The following is a 22,425-nucleotide window of genomic DNA, read 5'->3' on the forward strand; positions in this document are numbered from 1 at the left end:
TTAATCCAAATATAACATATTTATATGTTTTTGGAATCAGGAAATGATGTAGAATAAGATGAACGTAAATTTGGATCGTTTTATATTAAAAAAAAAATTATTACAATTTTCAGATTTTTAATGACCAAAGTCATCAATTAATTTTTAAGCCACCAAGCTGAAATGCAATACCAAAGTCCGGCCTTCGTCAAAGATTGCTTTACAAAAATTTCAATCAATATGAAAAATGAGGGTGTGACAGTGCCGCCTCAACTTTTACAAAAAGCCGGATATGACGTCATCAAAGACATTTATCGAAAAAATGAAAAAATGTCTGGGGATATCGTACCCAGGAACTCTCATGTAAAATTTCATAAAGATCGGTCCAGTAGTTTACTCTGAATCGCTCTACACACACACACAGACAGACAGACACACATACACCACGACCCTCGTCTCGATTCCCCCTCTATGTTAAAACATTTAGTCAAAACTTGACTAAATGTAAAAAGAGGAAGAGGAAGAAAGTCCTTCAGATAAATTTTTAAAAAAGGAGAAATATAAAACCCCTTACTCACATCAGACTCCATTCTCATCTCAGTCCAATAAAATATGACTTATTTGGCTTTTTTCCCTATACAGCATGGAGAGACAGCGGTTCACATGGCGGCCAGTGGGGGTCACGTGGATGTCCTCAAGTTCCTGCAGGACCGGGGGGTCAACATCAACATCAAGGACAAGGTCAGTGGAGAAAGAAAAACAAACACACGGGGAAGAACGTGGGAGTAGGGGTGGTGGTTGGAAGAGTTATAAATTGCAAACAAATAGGAAGGGGGGGCAAAGTAATCTTGTCGAGAGCTGTATCTCTTAGATGTTACAGAAGAAGTTTTATATATTATTCATAGACAGTACATGTAATTGGTCAAGGAATTGATGCATTCAGCATGGAGGGAATAGAGGGAGGGAGCGTTTGAGGAAAGTGGGAGGCATCCCTTTGTGTGTGTGTGTGTGTGTGTGTGTGTGTGTGTGTGTGTGTGTGCATGTGTGTGTGTGTGTGCATGCATGCCAGCATGCGTGCGTGTGTGTGTTTTCAGAAAGATTGTTGAGAAATGTGAACTAAGACTAGTCTTGTTTTTGACTGTTACACAGCAAGGTGACACAGCAATATACTGGGCGGCCAGACAGGGGCATCTGGAGGCCATCAGATGTCTTCATGAAGCAGGCGTCTCTCTCGATTCCAACAATAAGGTCAAGCAGCCTGTTCTTTACATCATGCAGAAAATTAATGAAAAATTCTTACTTTCACAAAACCACCATTTCAAATGTTTTGTGTTTTTTTTAACTATGGTAAAGCTAGACTGGGAACAAGAGACTGCAGGTGAGAACAAAAAGAACAAGATAACAATGACAACATGTAAAATCTTTATACATTTATGGTATGGTCAAGTAAAACAAGTCGCGTAAGGCGAAAATACAATATTTAGTCAAGTAGCTGTCGAACTCACAGAATGAAACTGAACGCAATGCCATTTTTCAGCAAGACCGTATACTCGTAGCATCGTCAGTCCACCGCTCATGGCAAAGGCAGTGAAATTGACAAGAAGAGCGGGGTAGTAGTTGCGCTAAGAAGGATAACACGCGTTTCTGTACCTCTCTTTGTTTTAACTTTCTGAGCGTGTTTTTAATCCAAACATATCATATCTATATGTTTTTGGAATCAGGAACCGACAAGGAATAAGATGAAAGTGTTTTTAAATTGATTTCGACAATTTAATTTTGATAATAATTTTTATATATTTAATTTTCAGAGCTTGTTTTTAATCCGAATATAACATATTTATATGTTTTTGGAATCAGAAAATGATGGAGAATAAGATAAATGTAAATTTGGATCGTTTTATAAATTTTTATTTTTTTTTTACAATTTTCAGATTTTTAATGACCAAAGTCATAAATTAATTTTTAAGCCACCAAGCTGAAATGCAATACCGAAGTCCGGGCTTCGTCGAAGATTACTTGACCAAAATTTGAACCAATTTGGTTGAAAAATGAGGGCGTGACAGTGCCGCCTCAACTTTCACGAAAAGCCGGATATGACGTCATCAAAGACATTTATCAAAAAAATGAAAAAAACGTTCGGGGATTTCATACCCAGGAACTCTCATGTCAAATTTCATAAAGATCGGTCCAGTAGTTTAGTCTGAATCGCTCTACACACACACACACACACACACACACACACACACACACACACACACACACACACACACACAGACAGACACACATACACCACGACCCTCGTTTCGATTCCCCCCTCGATGTTAAAATATTTAGTCAAAACTTGACTAAATAAAAAAAATAGATGGATGTAAAAGTAGGGTAAAGCTGTTCTCCTGATCTGATGTTACACCTTCTGTCATATTAGCATCTGTTGCAATGATTTTTTTCCGTTTGTCCGTTTTCTTCAACATATTCAGTCTTTTTTAATTAAATTTGTATGAATTTCAACTTTTCTACAGAGTACGTTCTTGGATTGCTCTTGTGGTGCTGGAATACTTTGCATGGTAAATTGTTAGAAGTGAAACTACACTCTTTGTGATGTAACTTTGAAATGATTATTGTACTGTACATCCGTAGTAATGAAGAATTTCTTTGCTGTTTGCAGTCTGGAGAAACAGCCGTGCATGTGGCTGCACGTTACGGTCACGCTCAGGTAGTGGACTTCTTGTGCACAGCCGAGGCAAACATCAACGTCATAGACAGCGTGAGTACTGGGCTTGCATTCAATTAATTCTGTGAATTGATGTTAGCTTCATGGCAGTCTAGCTCAGTCATAGTAGCAAAATGTAAAGCATGATTGTCAGGTTGATACAAAAACTGAAGAGTTTGATGTATTCATTTTGATTATATGTTCTGTAGAGTACATAATTCAGTTTTGATTTAATGTGCATGTTGGCAGTACTTGTGAATTAAATTAGATCTACATGTCATACAAGCTTTCCATTTGATTAAAAATGTGTTTGTGTTGTATTGCTATGTAGCTTACAGTATGACTAATTTCAGTCAAGTTTCTCTGTTTGCTTTTTCATTTTCAAAATTGCATGGCAGTTGAATCCTTCATTTTTCTTCATGACAAGTAGTGACTGCCAAGGCGGAAAGACTTAACGCTAATATGACTTGTGTTTTTAGTTTGTGATGAATTGACAGCATGTTTATTGTGGTATGAAGTCAGAATAACAGGGGGATGGGAAGGGGGGGGGGGGGGGGGGAGGGGCAGAAATGAAAAAATTAGAGGGGAAAGTGCATGGATGCCTTGAAGATGTTGTGCTGACTAATAGTTAACTGTGTGTTGTTCCTGCTTTCCCCTACCCCTGCTGTTGCCCTGTGTCCAGTTGGGAGAAACGCCGCTACACAGCGCGGCCTGGCATGGCTACGTGTCCATCGTGCGAACACTGTGCGCTCATAAAGCTGTGCTTGATATTCAGAACAAGGTAATGCTGTCAAAACAAGTGTTGGTTTTTTTGTTTTTTGACAGTGTCTTTTCAGTCCCCAATATGTGTGTTTCTCTTTCGCACATTGGTCGGTCTAATTCTGTGAGTAATAAGCTCAGATTTCAGCATCAGTGATAATAATTTTGTCATCTGATATTACGCTTGTCTAAAAATGTACACTATACAGTGGAATGTATGTGTGGGTTTCTCTGTTGCACATTTTAAATCCATTTATCTGTTTTGAGACGTAGTGTGAATAGCAGTGTCGTTTGCTAAATGTGTCATTGCATGAGCTACCTTTTGGTCTTTGTTGCTGTCAGTATTCATTTCTTTGGTTGAATGTGTCATCTTTGAAGAGTATCATTAATTAACTCTCTGCAGTAGTATTTCAAATATTTCTGTCTTGTGCATTAGTATTAAAGATATACACGTACATACACAGCCATACCAACACTCAAATTGACATGCATCCACCTTACTTTTTTACTTCTATTTGAATTTTTTGTTTCTTCTTGTGCATTAGTGTTTTTGACAAAACTGTTTAGTGTAAGCTTCTTAGGTCTGTGTCTGGTGACACTTGTACATCGTGTACATATATGTTTGGTCAGTCTAATTCTGTGAGCTAATAAGCTCAAATTTCAGTGATGATAGTTTTGTCATCTGATATTACGCTTGTCTAAAAATGTACTCTATACAGTGGAACCCCCAAATTAAGACCTCAAAAAATGTGGAGAAAAAAATCGGATCTTAAAAAGGAGGGAGTCTTAAAATGGGGGTAACCTTACAGAGGTCATGAACAAAACATCTGAGAAAACGAAGACTTAAAGTTAAAAGGGAGGGAGTCTTAAATTGAGGGGTCTTAAAAGGGGGTTCCACTGCAGTATCATTCTTTCCCTGCCCCGGCCCCACTCTCCACACACACACACACACACACACACACACATACACATACACACACGCACACCCACACACACATCAACACACATACATCAACACACACTCACACACACATCAACACACACACACACACTCTCACACACTCACACACACACACTCACACACACACACACACACACACACACACACACACATCAACACACACACACACTCACACACACTCTCACACACACACACACACACACACACACACACACACACACACATCAAAAGAAGCAACAAAACCAAGAAGAAACAACAAATTCAAGTAGATGTAAAACGGGAGGTTGATGCATGTGTACGTACGTCCGTGTTGGTATGCCTGTGTGAGTATCTTTGTGTTTGTGTGTGCTTGGGAATTTGTGCATGTCTTTGTTCACTCTCGTTTTGACTTTGTTGCTTTTATTTCAGGAGGGGGAGACAGTATTGCATTGTTCAGCAGTGAGGGGGAACCTGGAGTGTACAAAAATCCTATTAGACTATGGGGCCCCTCTTAACTATCTTGATAAGGTACGTGTAACTTGTTATGTCCAACATGTTTACGCAGCTATAAGTGTTTCCCCTAAAAGGAAAATGACAACTGATTCTTCAGTTTTGTGTGATTTTTTTCCAATGTTAATAATGTAGCGCTTTTGTCTTGAACACACACACACACAGACACACTCACACCAGCAAAATAAGGTGTACACACACACACACACACACACACACACACGCACGCAAGCAAGCACAATAAGGTGTATACACACACACACACACACACACACACACACACACACACATACAAGCAAAATAAGGTGTATGCACACACACACACACTCACACACTCACACACTAACACACACTAACACGCAAGCAAAATAAGGTGTATGCATACACACACTAACACACACTAACTAACTAACACACACACACACACACACATACACACACACACACACACACACACACACACACACACACACACACACACACACACACACATACACACACACACAAAGAGATACAAAAACAGCAAACAAAAACACAATGCAACAATGTTGTTGTTTTATTTATGAAAAATCACTGATAATACATAATGCAGATGTACATGTATGCATATCAATTGTTTGATATTGCAGAGAGGGAGCACAGCACTACACCTGGCATGCCAGCGACATCACTCAGCGATCGCACTGCTCTTGCTCCATGCTGGCTGTGAGATGGATACCATGGATAAGGTACATAAGCTTGTTAGTTTTACTTCTTCTTCTTCTGCGTTCCCGTTGCCATGCTACACTGTCAAGGTCGTTGACGTGAAAAAGTTTGCAGTGCGCCGCAGGGTGGGCCCCACAGTTTCTCCTGTAGGTCGACCATCTCTGGCCAGAATTCACTTCTCAGGCCCGCAAAAGTTGGGCATGTCTGAAGAACATGCTCTGAACATGTTCCACACAGGCATTCATCCATGTGGGAGGGGCGGGGATGTAGCTCAGTCGGTAGCGCGCTGGATTTGTATCCAGTTGGCCGCTGTCAGCGTGAGTTCGTTCCCACGTTCGGCGAGAGATTTATTTCTCAGAGTCAACTTTGTGTGCAGACTCTCCTCGGTGTCCGAACACCCCCGTGTGTACACGCAAGCACAAGACCAAGTGCGCACGAAAAAGATCCTGTAATCCATGTCAGAGTTCGGTGGGTTATAGAAACACGAAAATACCCAGCATGCTTCCTCCGAAAGCAGCGTATGGCTGCCTACATGGCGGCGTAAAAACGGTCATACACGTAAATTACGTGGGAGTTTCAGCCCATGAACGAACAAACAAAATCCATGTGGGAAATTTTCATTCTGTATATGTGCGCTAGGAGCCGGCAATGACCAGCCAGCCTCTTCATTGAATGAGAATCACACTTATGTGTCACAGCTAGAAGATTGCTGCTTAATTGACGCTGACATACACAAATTCAAATATGAACATAGATATGAACTGTCATTGCGTATTTGCTTGTTTTTCTGTTCAAAGGAGCTATTACATTATATTTTACTTTGCAATCAGGTTTTTCTTTGTATTTCAGTCTGCTTTTTACCAGTCATCTTTCTTACAATCTCTTAGTCTTAGACTTTTCAAATCACAGAGTACATGCACTTGCCATTTTGGTTGCTTTTTGTGTCACTCAACTTACTGTTATATGAATAGCTTCCCCTCAACCTGAATTTTCTTCAAATGCTTGTTCATTAAATGTGTCTTTTTGTATTGATGATATGCAGGAGACAATTTGTACACTGTATCTTTTTATATTGATGCTATGCAGGAGACAGGAGAGAGTGCTCTGCACGCAGCAGCCAGAGAAGGTCTGACGGAGGTTGTGAGAACCATGTGCAGTCAGGGTTGTACAGTGGACCCCATCAGTGCTGTGGGTGTCTGTCCGTCCGTCTGTCTTTCTGTCTGTCTGTCTGTCTGTCTGTCTGTCTGTCTGTCATTCTGTCTGTCTGTCTTTCTGTCTGTCTTTTTGTCTGTCTGTTTTTCTGTCCGTCTGTCTGTCTTTCTGTCTGTCTGTCTGTTTTTCTGTCTGTCTGTCTGTCTTTCTGTCTGCCTTTCTGTGCATGTCTGTTTACATCCTAAAAGAGTCTCTCTCCTTTTCTCTGTGTCAGCTTGCCTGTAAACATCCAGAGAGGGTCTGATACTCCCTGCTGAAACATTATCTGTGCTCTAAAGGCAAGACTGTAATAGATGCCTGGACAATTTTTGAGTTTTCTTCATCTGTCGCTGGTGTCTTCCTGTTTGATAGCACGTACATAGTACCACATGATCTTATGTTATGGTTTTCTGTTGAGCACAGGATGAAAAAGAAACGAGCAAACAATCAAGCAAAGGAGAAAACAAACATGCAAACAAACAAAAAGAGAACCACATTTTTTCTCCGTGACAGATTGTGTTAATAAACTCCTCCTTTGTGGAAAAGAGGGGGAAAAAAAAAAAAAGGAAAAAAAAAAAAAAGAAACTCCTCCGAAAGCGGCGTATGGCTGCCTAAATGGCGGGGTAAAAACGGTCATACACGTAAAAATCCACTCGTGCAAAAACATGAGTGTACAAGGGAGTTTCAGCCCAGGAATGCAGAAGAAGAAGAAGTGTTAATAAATCGGAATAAAAATTTTTTAAAGCTAGAAGCCAAGGTCATGCATGTAATTTCTTTCTGTTTATCTTCCTTCCACTCCATAAGGTTAAGCTGAAGGATGTGCATGTCCTGCTTTGATATGTCTTCCATCCATTAGCGCTATGTAACCTCCCACATCCCATCTGTCACAGAAGAGCTGAACGCATCCCCCGCTATCTGTCAGCCCACTGTTGATCTCCAATATTTCTTTCTGAAACAGGAGAGATTAACTCTGCTTCATTTCCTCCCACAACAGGATGGCTTCACTCCCTTGCATCTGGCTGTCAGAGCCGGGAACATCGAGATTTCACGCTGTCTGTTGATGTCCGGTGCACAGCCAGATACACCCAACAAGGTGAGGATTGGATCATCAAGGATATCTGTAAAACTGATTTTTAAATTAAAATTTTTTTTGGTGCGGCCAGATTATTGCTCTTTGGAGGCCAAATGATTGCTGTGTTGTATGGAGGCCAAATGATTGCTGTGTTGTATGGAGGCCAAATGATTGCTGTGTTGTATGGAGGCCAAATGATTGCTGTGTTGTATGGAGGCCAAATGATTGCTGTGTTGTATGGAGGCCAAATGATTGCTGTGTTGTATGGAGGCCAAATGATTGCTGTGTTGTATGGAGGCTGTGTTGTATGGAGGCCAAATGATTGCTGTGTTGTATGGAGGCCAAATGATTGCTGTGTTGTATGGAGGCCAAATGATTGCTGTTTTGTATGGAGGCCAAATGATTGCTGTGTTGTATGGAGGCTGTGTTGTATGGAGGCCAAATGATTGCTGTGTTGTGTGGAGGCCAACTACTTGCTGTTTTGTATGCAGGCCAAATGATTGCTGTTTTGTATGGAGGCCAAATGATTGCTGGTTTGCACGGAGGCCAATTTATTGCTATTTTGTTTGGAGGCCAAATGATTGCTGTTTTGTACAGAGTGCATTGGTAACTATTGTTCCTGCAATTTGTTTTCTTTCAATCATCTATCATGAATAAAAAAACAAATTACAAGACAGGTTAGTTATTGAAACAGTTAATCATAGACAACACAAAACATTCACTTGTAGTCGTCAACCTGTTGGTCGTTTGAGTGGACGGTCCAACAAATGATAATGTGAGAATGAACATTATGAACCAAACTCTGATGTCTGTTTATTTTTGTGCAGGATGGCGTGACAGGTGAAATCATAGCACTGGCTCAAGGTTTTATGGAGATTGCAGAGCTCATGAGTAAAGTCAAAGGGGTAAGTTTTTGGTGCCAGGATGACTTAGCGAGTATTAACAACTTAACTGCTGGCTTGAAGTGTATGAATGTGTCGGTTTACATATGTCAGCATACAGGTTGCTAAACTTTGGTTATATTTGCTGTTGATTTAATCATTCGGTTGCTAATATAACTATGTGTACTACGTTTAGTTTGAACGAGATCGTCTTCAGAGAATAAACTTCATGTTGAGCAGACTATACTTCCAAGAGCCTTTTTTCTTTTTGAACTTATTTCAAACAAAATTTTATGTAGTTGTGTTTGTGAAACGTAGAGCTTCAATGGAATGTTGAATTCACTTGGTATAGATATATATATGACTAAGTGCCAAAAGGTGCGCACGAAAAGCGGACAAAGGGGCTAAAAAATAAAAGTTGACAAACACGACTGATATTGTGATTTTTGTTAAGACAACAGATGCTGGAACCCAATTACGAAAAGAAAAGATAAATTTACCCAAATGATTTTACAAATAACGATAATTTTGTTCGTTATATCATTCAAAACGGCACTGAGTCATAGCATTAAGGTTATCTCGCACGTTTTTAAAGCTAGGGCTTTGAAACTTGGCACACAACCAAAGTATAATGACCTCCAGGTATGGTGCACATCACATTAAACAACATTGAATTTCAAGGTCACAGCGAGGTTAAATTTCCTTTGCAAACTGGAAAATTGTCGTTGTCACGTCTTACATGTTTTAATACTAGATCAGTTAGACTTTACATACTTCACATACTTTCAGCATTTTTATAAAACCTCATTAAAAGTGACCTGCTGGTTAATCTTTGTCAAAGTTCAAGGTCACAGCGGGGTCACATCTGGTCCAAATGTGGAATATTTTCAATTTATTCAGCGCGTTTATAGCACGAGCTTTGAAAATACACACAGTTCTAGTGTATAATGTTCACACACGATTAAAGTCTGGTTGAAAAAGTCAAGGTCACAGCAGGGTCGCGTTGAGGTCAAACATATACATTTTTCAATGAGGTTTTCTCATATGTTTTTGAAGCTAGGGCCTTGAAACTTGGCACACTACGCAAGTTAAATTAAACCTCATCAAATTCCAAGGTCACAGTAAGGTTAAAGATCCTTTAAGGATATTTTCTAAAAAAAGGTGACCGCCTGGTTAATGTTTGTCAAATTTCAAGGTCACAGCAGTGCCATCTGGCTTAAACTTTGAAAAATTGTCAATTTCTTCAACTAGTTTTATAGTGTTTGAAGTCATTCACACATGATGAAAGTCTGGTTGATAAAATCAAACGTCAAGGTCGCAGCGGGGTCGCATTGAAGTCAGACACATACAATTGTCATTTTCACGAACGCCTTTTAAGCAACACCTTTGAAACTTCACACATTCCAAAGTTTTGATGTTGTTTGGTTATAATCAAAGTGTGGTCAATTTCCATGATTGAGAGCATTCAGAGGGGTCAAGTTGAGGTCACACAAAAGAGATTAAATTGTCGACACAACAGATGAGACTGGCTACCACTGTTTAATTTAATACACTTTTATGCAAATTTTAAATTGTGTTCAACCATATACACCAAACTCACCCAAACTCCTGAAACATCCAAGAAAAGGAAAAATGTGTCCAAGCAAGGAAAAACGCCATTTCTTCAAAGGCTGGAATAACTACAGAGGCAGCCGCGTCATTACACACAATGCAATTACGTCATACATCATACATTTCTATGAGTCATGTTGAATGGAATGGTGGCATGTGCCTCTATTCTAGCTAACAACAAAGCTGAAAAAATGAATATTATCTGTTTGTTTTGTTTGTTTTACCCGTACGAGACCTTTCTGTGACCTTGACATGTGACAAGGATCTACCTTAACTTCTTTAAGTCGGAGTTGAGAGTTGTGTGATGTTTGAAGGCTCTCCCTTTAAAAACAACTGAGATAATGATGCATTTTCGTGTTTTTGATTTGCCCATGTGACCTTGAGATTCGACAAAGGTCAACAAGACTTTAACCGTGTATGGAGGCTATTAAGCCCAAAAATGTGAACTTTCAAGGTTCTTGCTTTGAAAAACTCTGAGAAAAAGGTTATGTTTTTTTTTTACCCACACGAGACCCTGCTATGACCTTCACATTTCTCAAGGATCAACCTTGAATTCTCCATGTTGAACAATCATTAAGCAAAAGCGTTGTTTGAAGTTTGAAGGTTCTAGCTTCAAAAATCTCTGAAAAAATATGTTTCATCCGTTTTCTGAACCACATGTGACCCAGCCGTGACCTTGAAATCTGACAAGGGTCAACAAGACTTTTACCATGCATGGGGGCGATTAAACCCCAAATGTGTGTGAAGTTTCAAGGTTTCAACTTAAAAAACGTCTGAGAAAAATATACATTTTCCTTTTTGGACAATGTGTTGCACGCAAGACAACACGACAAACGCTCGTGTTATCATTCTTTTACTTTAAGGTCGACTTGCGTGCCCGCTCTTTCGCTAATCTCAATTAAAATTCATCTTAGAAGTTCGGTTTTATTACGCTTTTAATTAAGAAGATTAAACTAAGACAACAAATAGTTAGTTTTACCCATTAAACTCGATAAGGTAGTGACATTTTATGTTGAACGCAAGAAGGTGTCGCACGCAAGATCTGAAAAGATGTTGAGGACATAATTTCAACACTTGATAGCGCAATCGTGGTTCGTGATTTCTTCACAAATTTTGAACACAGAATGTGTCACGTGGTTCCGTAAATGAAGTAGATCTTTGTACATGTAAATTTTGTTTTTAAAAGAAAATAACCGTTAATTACCGAACATTTTGTCGCACGCAAGATATGACGAAATTTTCAAATCGTTTTCAAAAATGCTGTTCAAAAGTTCTGCAGTCTTTGCTGGATTACTTGAAAGACAGCAGTTTGATACACCGTTATCGCTTGACGTGTCGACATCAATTCCAGAGTTTTTGAAAAAGAAATTTAGTAAATATCTGCGATTGAAAAATGTATGCCGTGATGACGAATCATCTTGCGTGCGACACCTTAAAATTCGGTTATCGAAAAAAAAAAATTCTCTCGAGATTTAGATTTGACGTTTGGTCTCGTCTGTAAAGCGATGTTTCAGGCATTCAATCAAACTAAATGCAATTCATTTGTGCTTCTTGTTATTTTTCTGTGGCATATTCAAAACACGAGGTATCACGATGTCCTTTTTCAGATGGCCGGTTTTGGCGTTATTTTTGACTTTAAACAAAGATAACTTCAAAACCGTTCAAGTCAGACACACGAAATTATGTCCACTATCTCTTCGCACATTCATCCACACACACACCAATTTTCAGCAGACACACGTTTTTAGAAACATTTTTATTGTAAAACAAAGTCGTCTTCTGTTCTGTGAGCACCTTTTGGCACTTAGTCATATATATATGACTAAGTGCCAAAAGGTGCGCACGAAAAGCGGACAAAGGGGCTAAAAAATAAAAGTTGACAAACACGACTGATATTGTGATTTTTGTTAAGACAACAGATGCTGGAACCCAATTACGAAAAGAAAAGATAAATTTACCCAAATGATTTTACAAATAACGATAATTTTGTTCGTTATATCATTCAAAACGGCACTGAGTCATAGCATTAAGGTTATCTCGCACGTTTTTAAAGCTAGGGCTTTGAAACTTGGCACACAACCAAAGTATAATGACCTCCAGGTATGGTGCACATCACACTAAACAACATTGAATTTCAAGGTCACAGCGAGGTTAAATTTCCTTTGCAAACTGGAAAATTGTCGTTGTCACGTCTTACATGTTTTAATACTAGATCAGTTAGACTTTACATACTTCACATACTTTCAGCATTTTTATAAAACCTCATTAAAAGTGACCTGCTTGTTAATCTTTGTCAAAGTTCAAGGTCACAGCGGGGTCACATCTGGTCCAAATGTGGAATATTTTCAATTTATTCAGCGCGTTTATAGCACGAGCTTTGAAAATACACACAGTTCTAGTGTATAATGTTCACACACGATTAAAGTCTGGTTGAAAAAGTCAAGGTCACAGCAGGGTCGCGTTGAGGTCAAACATATACATTTTTCAATGAGGTTTTCTCATATGTTTTTGAAGCTAGGGCCTTGAAACTTGGCACACTACGCAAGTTAAATTAAACCTCATCAAATTCCAAGGTCACAGTAAGGTTAAAGATCCTTTAAGGATATTTTCTAAAAAAGGTGACCGCCTGGTTAATGTTTGTCAAATTTCAAGGTCACAGCAGTGCCATCTGGCTTAAACTTTGAAAAATTGTCAATTTCTTCAACTAGTTTTATAGTGTTTGAAGTCATTCACACATGATGAAAGTCTGGTTGATAAAATCAAACGTCAAGGTCGCAGCGGGGTCGCATTGAAGTCAGACACATACAATTGTCATTTTCACGAACGCCTTTTAAGCAACACCTTTGAAACTTCACACATTCCAAAGTTTTGATGTTGTTTGGTTATAATCAAAGTGTGGTCAATTTCCATGATTGAGAGCATTCAGAGGGGTCAAGTTGAGGTCACACAAAAGAGATTAAATTGTCGACACAACAGATGAGACTGGCTACCACTGTTTATTTTAATACACTTTTATGCAAATTTTAAATTGTGTTCAACCATATACACCAAACTCACCCAAACTCCTGAAACATCCAAGAAAAGGAAAAATGTGTCCAAGCAAGGAAAAACGCCATTTCTTCAAAGGCTGGAATAACTACAGAGGCAGCCGCGTCATTACACACAATGCAATTACGTCATACATCATACATTTCTATGAGTCATGTTGAATGGAATGGTGGCATGTGCCTCTATTCTAGCTAACAACAAAGCTGAAAAAATGAATATTATCTGTTTGTTTTGTTTGTTTTACCCGTACGAGACCTTTCTGTGACCTTGACATGTGACAAGGATCTACCTTAACTTCTTTAAGTCGGAGTTGAGAGTTGTGTGATGTTTGAAGGCTCTCCCTTTAAAAAAAACTGAGATAATGATGCATTTTCGTGTTTTTGATTTGCCCATGTGACCTTGAGATTCGACAAAGGTCAACAAGACTTTAACCGTGTATGGAGGCTATTAAGCCCAAAAATGTGAACTTTCAAGGTTCTTGCTTTGAAAAACTCTGAGAAAAAGGTTATGTTTTTTTTTTTACCCACACGAGACCCTGCTATGACCTTCACATTTCTCAAGGATCAACCTTGAATTCTCCATGTTGAACAATCATTAAGCAAAAGCGTTGTTTGAAGTTTGAAGGTTCTAGCTTCAAAAATCTCTGAAAAAATATGTTTCATCCGTTTTCTGAACCACATGTGACCCAGCCGTGACCTTGAAATCTGACAAGGGTCAACAAGACTTTTACCATGCATGGGGGCGATTAAACCCCAAATGTGTGTGAAGTTTCAAGGTTTCAACTTAAAAAACGTCTGAGAAAAATATACATTTTCCTTTTTGGACAATGTGTTGCACGCAAGACAACACGACAAACGCTCGTGTTATCATTCTTTTACTTTAAGGTCGACTTGCGTGCCCGCTCTTTCGCTAATCTCAATTAAAATTCATCTTAGAAGTTCGGTTTTATTACGCTTTTAATTAAGAAGATTAAACTAAGACAACAAATAGTTAGTTTTACCCATTAAACTCGATAAGGTAGTGACATTTTATGTTGAACGCAAGAAGGTGTCGCACGCAAGATCTGAAAAGATGTTGACGACATAATTTCAACACTTGATAGCGCAATCGTGGTTCGTGATTTCTTCACAAATTTTGAACACAGAATGTGTCACGTGGTTCCGTAAATGAAGTAGATCTTTGTACATGTAAATTTTGTTTTTAAAAGAAAATAACCGTTAATTACCGAACATTTTGTCGCACGCAAGATATGACGAAATTTTCAAATCGTTTTCAAAAATGCTGTTCAAAAGTTCTGCAGTCTTTGCTGGATTACTTGAAAGACAGCAGTTTGATACACCGTTATCGCTTGACGTGTCGACATCAATTCCAGAGTTTTTGAAAAAGAAATTTAGTAAATATCTGCGATTGAAAAATGTATGCCGTGATGACGAATCATCTTGCGTGCGACACCTTAAAATTCGGTTATCGAAAAAAAAAAATTCTCTCGAGATTTAGATTTGACGTTTGGTCTCGTCTGTAAAGCGATGTTTCAGGCATTCAATCAAACTAAATGCAATTCATTTGTGCTTCTTGTTATTTTTCTGTGGCATATTCAAAACACGAGGTATCACGATGTCCTTTTTCAGATGGCCGGTTTTGGCGTTATTTTTGACTTTAAACAAAGATAACTTCAAAACCGTTCAAGTCAGACACACGAAATTATGTCCACTATCTCTTCGCACATTCATCCACACACACACCAATTTTCAGCAGACACACGTTTTTAGAAACATTTTTATTGTAAAACAAAGTCGTCTTCTGTTCTGTGAGCACCTTTTGGCACTTAGTCATATACATGTATATATATAAAATAAAATCTCACAGTTTGAAGTCAAAATCATTTTGTTGACTCACATGCGAAGCAAAAGTGAGTCTATGTACTCACCCGAGTCGTCCGTCCGTCCGTCCGTCCGTCCGTCCGGACGTCCGTCCGTCCGTCCGTCCGGAAAACTTTAACGTTGGATATTTCTTGGACACTATTCAGTCTATTTGTACCAAATTTGGCAAGGTGGTGTATGATGACAAGGCCCCAAAAAACATACATAGCATCTTGACCTTGCTTCAAGGTCAAGGTCGCAGGGGCCATAAATGTTGTCTAAAAAACAGCTATTTTTCACATTTTTCACATTTTCTCTGAAGTTTTTGAGATTGAATACCTCACCTATATATGATATATAGGGCAAAGTAAGCCCCATCTTTTGATACCAGTTTGGTTTACCTTGCTTCAAGGTCAAGGTCACAGGAGCTCTTCAAAGTTGGATTGTATACATATTTTGAAGTGACCTTGACCCTGAACTATGGAAGATAACTGTTTCAAACTTAAAAATTATGTGGGGCACATGTTATGCTTTCATCATGAGACAAATTTGGTCACATATGATCAAGGTCAAGGTCTCTTTGACCCTTATGAAATGTGACCAAAATAAGGTAGTGAACCACTAAAAGTGACCATATCTCATGGTAGAAAGAGCCAATAAGCACCATTGTACTTCCTATGTCTTGAATTAACAGCTTTGTGTTGCATGACCTTGGATGACCTTGACCTTGGGTCAAGGTCACATGTATTTTGGTAGGAAAAATGTGTAAAGCAGTTCTTAGTGTATGATGTCATTGCTAGGTTTAGGTCAAGCATGTGAGTCGTATGGGCTTTGCCCTTCTTGTTTTGAAAGAGTGCACTCCTGACACCTGGATGCATTTTGACATTTCAGGAGAAGGGACAGGGGTTGATTCAGCAGTTGAAGGAATCTCCCACCACCTTACCACGCATCAAGTTAAAAGTGCTGGGCTCAACCGGTGTGGGAAAGTCCCTGCTCATTGAGTCGCTCAAGTGTGGCTTCCTGGGCAGCTTCTTTCGACGACGGCTTCCCAACTCCACTGCTAACTCTGTCAAGGTCAAAGGTTAGTGGATGTCAATTTATAGTACAGTGGATGTCAATTTATAGTACAGTGGATGTCAGTTTATAGTACAGTGGATGTCAATTGGGGGGGGGGGGGGGGGGGAGGTTACTGTTCATTATAATTTTTTCATTTTGGGGTGACTGCTTGTTGAAATATGCATCTTTTATGAATGAAAGTCTGCATGTGAGATACTAGCATGAGCATTAAAATCTTGACAATTTTCTGTTTTAAAAGTTTCTTATTTGGGATTGTGGAACAGCTGTGTAGTATGTGTATTAAGGACTAGTTAGGAGACTGTCGGTGCATGTTAAGCCTACAATGAATGCAACCCTATAGTTGTGGAGAATGTTTCTTTTGCATCAGTTTTAAATTTTTACAGAACGTGTTTTGAATGCATTCAAGGACTACAATAAATGCAACCCTAAAGTTGTGGAGAATTTTTCTTTTGCATCAGTTTTAAAGTTTTACAGAATGTGTGTTTTGAATGTAATCAAGGACCGCCTTGTAAAGCGCTTCGAGCTGTGGAGAAGCGCTATATAAATGTTCTATTATTATTTTCACTCTACTTTCAGGCAAGTTGTCGCGACAGTTCAGTCTTCCAACACCTCTCAACTACTCAATCGGCAACCCCACATACACCAAAGGGATTGAAATCCATCAGGCCACCATTGCAGGTAAATGCAGTTTGAAGCCTTTCTTGTTGTAATGATGCTTTGGCTTTGGCTTCCTAAAAACATGTGTTTAGGGTGGGGTGCTCTTTCAGCACGGTGTTTAATTTCAAGGCTAGCTTCCAGCATTTGCATAATATGCAGCTCTGATGAGGACACATTATGACTGAAATAACATCATGTAAGATTTTTGTGCATGAGTAAAAGAGAGGTACCGGTCTGAATTAAGCTAATGTTCTATGATCCGGAAGTGGTACAGGTATTTTCTAAAATCAAACTTTTCATTAAAAAAAACATTAAAAAAAAACCCAACAAAACACAAAACTTGGGTTACACAGAAGTTTCTTCTCCTTGTTTCAGTGTGTACACCAAACACAATCACTGTTCTTACTCATTCACTGCATCTGTTTTTACAAAATGATTGTACAGCACTTTGAGCAGGGATTAATCCTGGATACATACGCTCTAAAAATATTATGTATAACTATTATTGTTCTTACTGTATATGATTTTGAAAGTGTGTGTTCATTGTCTATGCATGTCTACAGGTGCAGGAGACTTCAGCATCTGGGATTTCTCAGGCTACGAGCCGTACTACATGCTGTACGACCACTTCCTGGGAGACATCAACTGTCTGCACCTGGTCACCTTCAGTCTGCAGGACTCGGCCGACGAACAGCTGGCCCAGGTCATCTTCTGGCTCAACTTTCTCAAGGCTCGTGTCCCACCCGCACTGCCTATAGGTCAGTCAATATAACATTGGAAGATTTTGCCCTACACTGGTTGAATGTTATATGTGAAGTCTTTTATCGCGCGCGTATCTCCAGACTCGGACTCAAGGCGCAGGGATCTATTTAGGGTGAAGGGGTGTCATGTATATAGCCCTTAGTTGCTGTTAAGATGGTGTGTCCATTTGTCTCGAGGCTGCTTGACAAGAGTTTTGTGAACGAAAACAACAATAACTGCATCATCACTGTATGCATCATAGTACAGTTGTACCTCTATTTTCAAACCTCCATAAATATGAGAACATTAATTCTTGAAAGAGAGGTCTTGAGAAAATGGAAGTAGCCAACTTTGTGAATTATTAGGGGCAGTTAAAACTGAGGATTCAAGATATAGTACGCTCCAATTCTTGATTGCACAGGTTACTGTGGACAGCTAATGAACACACCACGTGTCCTCCTGGTGGCAACACACGCAGACAAGGCCGGCTGTTCTCGCAACAGCCGTGGTGAGTACGTCAGTGTGGAGGCAGCCACGCTTCACCAGAAAGTGACGCAGATGTTCAAGTACGATATCAACCTGGCCGAACGTCTCTACATCATCGACGCCCAGGTGGCCACGTCGGCCGACATGAAGGCCCTGAAGAACGCACTTGGGCAGGAGAAGAAGGACGTTGTCAATGTAAGTTGCTTCAGTGTTTGTTGGTGTGGGATTTGTTTTATAGGAACAGCACAGACTGGAGTGGATATTTATTAATGTTACTAGAGCCAGCCAGCGTAGTTAGTGTTCTAGCTTCTATATCCACAGAATCAGATTGTGCTTTTGAAATTTAACCAGTGCATGTGTGGTGTTTTTTAGATTGGTATGCTAACGATAAATTTGAAAATAGAAGGAAGAAACTTGAAAGGGAAGGCAGTATCCATTATGTTTTTTTAATCTCTTCTAAACAAACTAACAAAAGCTGTGTCTATATATAGCTTCTTGAAGACCGCCAACATTTCAGAAAGTCAAGTCTTTAGAGATGGAGTCTTCAAATCAAGGTAAATTTACAGATCTTGTAAACAGAAAATCTGAGAAGGCAGCATCTTAAAAAAGGGGGGTGGGGGATGGGAAGGGGTGTGTGTGTGTGTGGGGGGGGGGGGGGTGTCTTAAAAGGGTGTGTCCATTGTATCAACTGGCAGCATCTTAACCGGCTTGTCTCTTCCCCAGACTCTACCCAAATCTACAGGACTTCTAGACGCCACAGTGCTCCAGCTCCCTGTGTGGAGACGGGAGAATCATATCTATCCCGTGCTGACCTGGCCGCAGTTATCTGACGCTGTCAGGTCAAAGGTCAACCCCCTGGCGGCTGACGATCACATCAAGATCCTGGTGGAGCAGCTGCAACTTATGGGGGAGGTAAACATGGAGAACATTTTAGAGACTTTTTTTTGTTTTTGTTTTTCTCTGGGCAGTCAGCTGTGATGCATGCACCGGCACGATTGGCCTAGTGGTAAGGCGTCCGCCCCGTGATCGGGAGGTCGTGGGTTCGAACCCCGGCCGGGTCATACCTAAGACTTTAAAATTGGCAATCTAGTGGCTGCTCCGCCTGGCGTCTGGCATTATGGGGTTAGTGCTAGGACTGGTTGGTCCGGTGTCAGAATAATGTGACTGGGTGAGACATGAAGCCTGTGCTGCGACTTCTGTCTTGTGTGTGGCGCACGTTAAATGTCAAAGCAGCACCGCCCTGATATGGCCCTTCGTGGTCGGCTGGGCGTTAAGCAAGCAAACAAACAAACAAAAGCTGTGATGCAGAACTGCACAGTATAATGTTAGTGAAGTAGTGATCTAATAACCAAAGGGAAGTAAGCGCTCTAAATGCACACGACATGTGTAATGGAGTAAGCGAGAGTTATCCGGAACCAATCTCCTGGCACCTGAGAGAAGAACAAGCATTGAAATGAACAAGCGACTTGAATTTGAAATTATCGAAAGTTATTTCCCCTTCCCAGCAATCATGTGGGTCGTGTGACTGTTGCGTCACTTCATTGTGAAACTTGTATTGTTTTACTTTGTTGGTTTCTTTGTAATGCATTGTCATCAAACTGCTGTGTTGCGTGTCAGGTGGTTTACCTGGAGAGTGAGGCTGGCCCTGACCTGGTTGTGCTGTCGCCGCGCTGGCTGTGTGTGGATATCATCGGCTCCCTCATGTCGCACGACAAGATCTCCCAGGCCAGGATCACCGGCTGCTTCACTGCTGACGAGTTCCAGCTCTTGTTCCCCGAGATTGATGCCCACTACCTTCTGCAGGTGAGGAGGCTGCTTGATTTCAATGTCATGGAAGCTACCATAAGTTGTCTTTGACATTTACGGAATAATTTTTTTTTACCGGCTTTTATAGCAGAAATACAAATGAAAATGTTCAGCGGGTCAGCGCTACCAGTCTGTGTTTCTGTGGACAATTTATCCCTTTAAATATAATCGAGCCAGTGCATTAGTATGCTTGGTTATGCTTTGCCACCTCAACTGAGGGACCAGCTTCTAACGGTGTTTGCTTATTACCAGTTGGCCAAGTTATTTTTTAGGATTGAATGCGCACAAACGTTGTAGTCTCGGCTATCTACCTAAATATGAATCTTAAACGAAATGAGGCAGAGCGTTGTTAAGATATCAAATAACCGAAGGGAAGTAATCGCTCTTTGTGCATACGACATGTGTAATGGAGTAAGCGAGAGTTGTACGGAACCTTTCTCCTGGCACCTGAGAGAATAACAAACATTGAAACGAACAAGCGATCACATGGCTCAAAGAAGGATATTCCAATGTTAGATGGGTACATTGTGTCTTGTTCAGGTTCTGGAGGCGCTAGAAGTGTGCACGCAGTGTGAAGTGGACGGTGACGTGGAGTTTGAGTTCCCCTGCCTCAACTTCATCGAGACGCTGACAGGACTATGGCAGAAGGACGATGAGCGTTACAACAACGCTGTGTACGGGGGAGTCAGGCTTCACACCAGCTTCCAGTCGGGGGCACAGCTCAAATACCTGTTTCCCAGAATACAGGTAAGACATTTTTGAGATAGCTATACTTTTACAGGGGAGTCTCCCTTTTAAAATCTAAAATCTCAGCTTCTTCCATGCGCATAGGGGTAGAAGCTTTTATGGTCTTATGTCTGATTTACATAATAGTTAAAACGCCACATGAGCTATGTAATATGGGGGGGCCCAAAAAAAAAGCTAAAATGCTACTAACTCTTTAATATGTTCAGAAAAATACTTCATATTTGGTGTACATTGCTTGAAATATGGAAGAAATTCACAAAGTTTCACATGCTTGTCATGTACAATGAAAATGGACATTAAAGCTTTCTTATCTTCTGATCTTATCTTCACCTATCCTCCCTGTACAGGTGTTTTTGCGGCGCAACATGCTGGGCGAGAGCGAGGAGCAGGAAGTGGACCTGTACCAGTGGCACCACGGGTCCAAGTACTGCTGGGGGCAGCTGGAGGGTCTCATCGACATGGACCACAACGAACAGTTCCTGGAGATCAAGGTCAGGGGTCCTGTCGATGCCAGGTACTCCCTCTTCTTCTTCCTGGAGGACTTTGTCAACGTCGTGGAGCAGGTGAGAGTTAATAATGATAATGATAATGTATAATGATAATGATAATGTATAATATTTATAAAGCGCGTGTATTCAGGGTTTAAACCCTGCTCAAAGTGCTGTGCAATCATTGGGGGGAAAACGATAACATAACATTATTGAGAGTTGTGAGGGTTGTTGGTTGTGCTTTTCTGCTCAGGTACGCATGTTGTTCTTGTTACCTCCCTTGGTCTGGGAAGGATTTTGTTTCTTTTTTGAATGTCAAAACTTATTCTTGTAATTTGAAAAAGTTACGAGCAGATGAAAGAAGGATAGAAATATTGACAAAGCCAAAGAGAGGTGTTTTGAAATAAAAGTCAAAGGAGAAAAAACGTGCTTGTTATACAACGTAGAATCAAAAAACAAGAGTGGTAGGTAATTGGAGCGTTTATTATTGACAAAACATTGCGTCTTGTTCAGGTTCTGGAGGCGCTAGAAGGGTGCAAGCAGTGTCAAGTGTACAGTGACATGGAGTTTGAGTGTGACACTGTCCAACCTGTCTAGATGACTTGAACAAAAACGTAATCATGTTTTATTTTACAGGTGGTGGAGAATGTGTGTCCGGGCCTGAGCACAGAGCGCTACACTCTCTCGCCATCGCAACTGCAGCAGCACGGCAAGATTGTGCGCAGCTACTCTCCCACAGAGCTGCTTCGTATGCAGCTGGAGAATCGAGCTTCTGTTGTGCTGAGCGGTACCACAACAGAATACTTTCTGGACATTGCCTGCATGGGTTCTGAAGAGGTTTGTACCTTACTTATTTACAGGGTAAAACAGAAACCCAGCTGTGCTTGAATTGTTTACATCAAAAGCCAGCGCTGGCTTTCGGATCTAGAATTCTGTTTCATACGCGTGTACCTGTCAAATGCTGTTGTATTCATTCCCTGTTAAAAATAATTAAAAAAATAATAATAACATACAAAAAAACAGGACGACAAATGGTATGATGTGAGTTCATAGGGATAAGAGAAATAGCGAACATGGTTTGAAACAGAAGCCTATTGCTGTTAGTGTGTGTGTGGTGGGGGGGGGGGGGGGATACTGATTTACAAACACACCTTGACA

The 22,425-nt window shown here is 40.3% G+C and overlaps 1 protein-coding gene across 2 annotated transcripts in view; it reads left to right on the forward strand.

The window, feature by feature from the left end:
• The window catches only part of LOC138948490 (death-associated protein kinase 1-like), a 159,485-nt gene that overhangs the window by 130,081 nt on the left and 6,979 nt on the right, over positions 1 to 22,425 (forward strand). For both annotated transcript variants that reach the window (XM_070320046.1, XM_070320052.1), the window contains 18 exons: positions 622 to 720; positions 1,129 to 1,227; positions 2,645 to 2,743; positions 3,372 to 3,470; positions 4,818 to 4,916; positions 5,528 to 5,626; positions 6,690 to 6,791; positions 7,789 to 7,887; positions 8,694 to 8,771; positions 16,157 to 16,346; positions 16,919 to 17,020; positions 17,563 to 17,757; positions 18,162 to 18,421; positions 18,950 to 19,138; positions 19,844 to 20,029; positions 20,573 to 20,779; positions 21,127 to 21,342; positions 21,904 to 22,104. In XM_070320046.1, the coding sequence (XP_070176147.1) occupies positions 622 to 720; positions 1,129 to 1,227; positions 2,645 to 2,743; positions 3,372 to 3,470; positions 4,818 to 4,916; positions 5,528 to 5,626; positions 6,690 to 6,791; positions 7,789 to 7,887; positions 8,694 to 8,771; positions 16,157 to 16,346; positions 16,919 to 17,020; positions 17,563 to 17,757; positions 18,162 to 18,421; positions 18,950 to 19,138; positions 19,844 to 20,029; positions 20,573 to 20,779; positions 21,127 to 21,342; positions 21,904 to 22,104 (2,619 nt within the window). The remainder of the gene's footprint in view (positions 1 to 621; positions 721 to 1,128; positions 1,228 to 2,644; positions 2,744 to 3,371; positions 3,471 to 4,817; positions 4,917 to 5,527; positions 5,627 to 6,689; positions 6,792 to 7,788; positions 7,888 to 8,693; positions 8,772 to 16,156; positions 16,347 to 16,918; positions 17,021 to 17,562; positions 17,758 to 18,161; positions 18,422 to 18,949; positions 19,139 to 19,843; positions 20,030 to 20,572; positions 20,780 to 21,126; positions 21,343 to 21,903; positions 22,105 to 22,425) is intronic.

Source organism: Littorina saxatilis, linkage group LG1, assembly GCF_037325665.1.
Source record: "Littorina saxatilis isolate snail1 linkage group LG1, US_GU_Lsax_2.0, whole genome shotgun sequence".
Classification (NCBI taxonomy): domain Eukaryota; kingdom Metazoa; phylum Mollusca; class Gastropoda; order Littorinimorpha; family Littorinidae; genus Littorina; species Littorina saxatilis.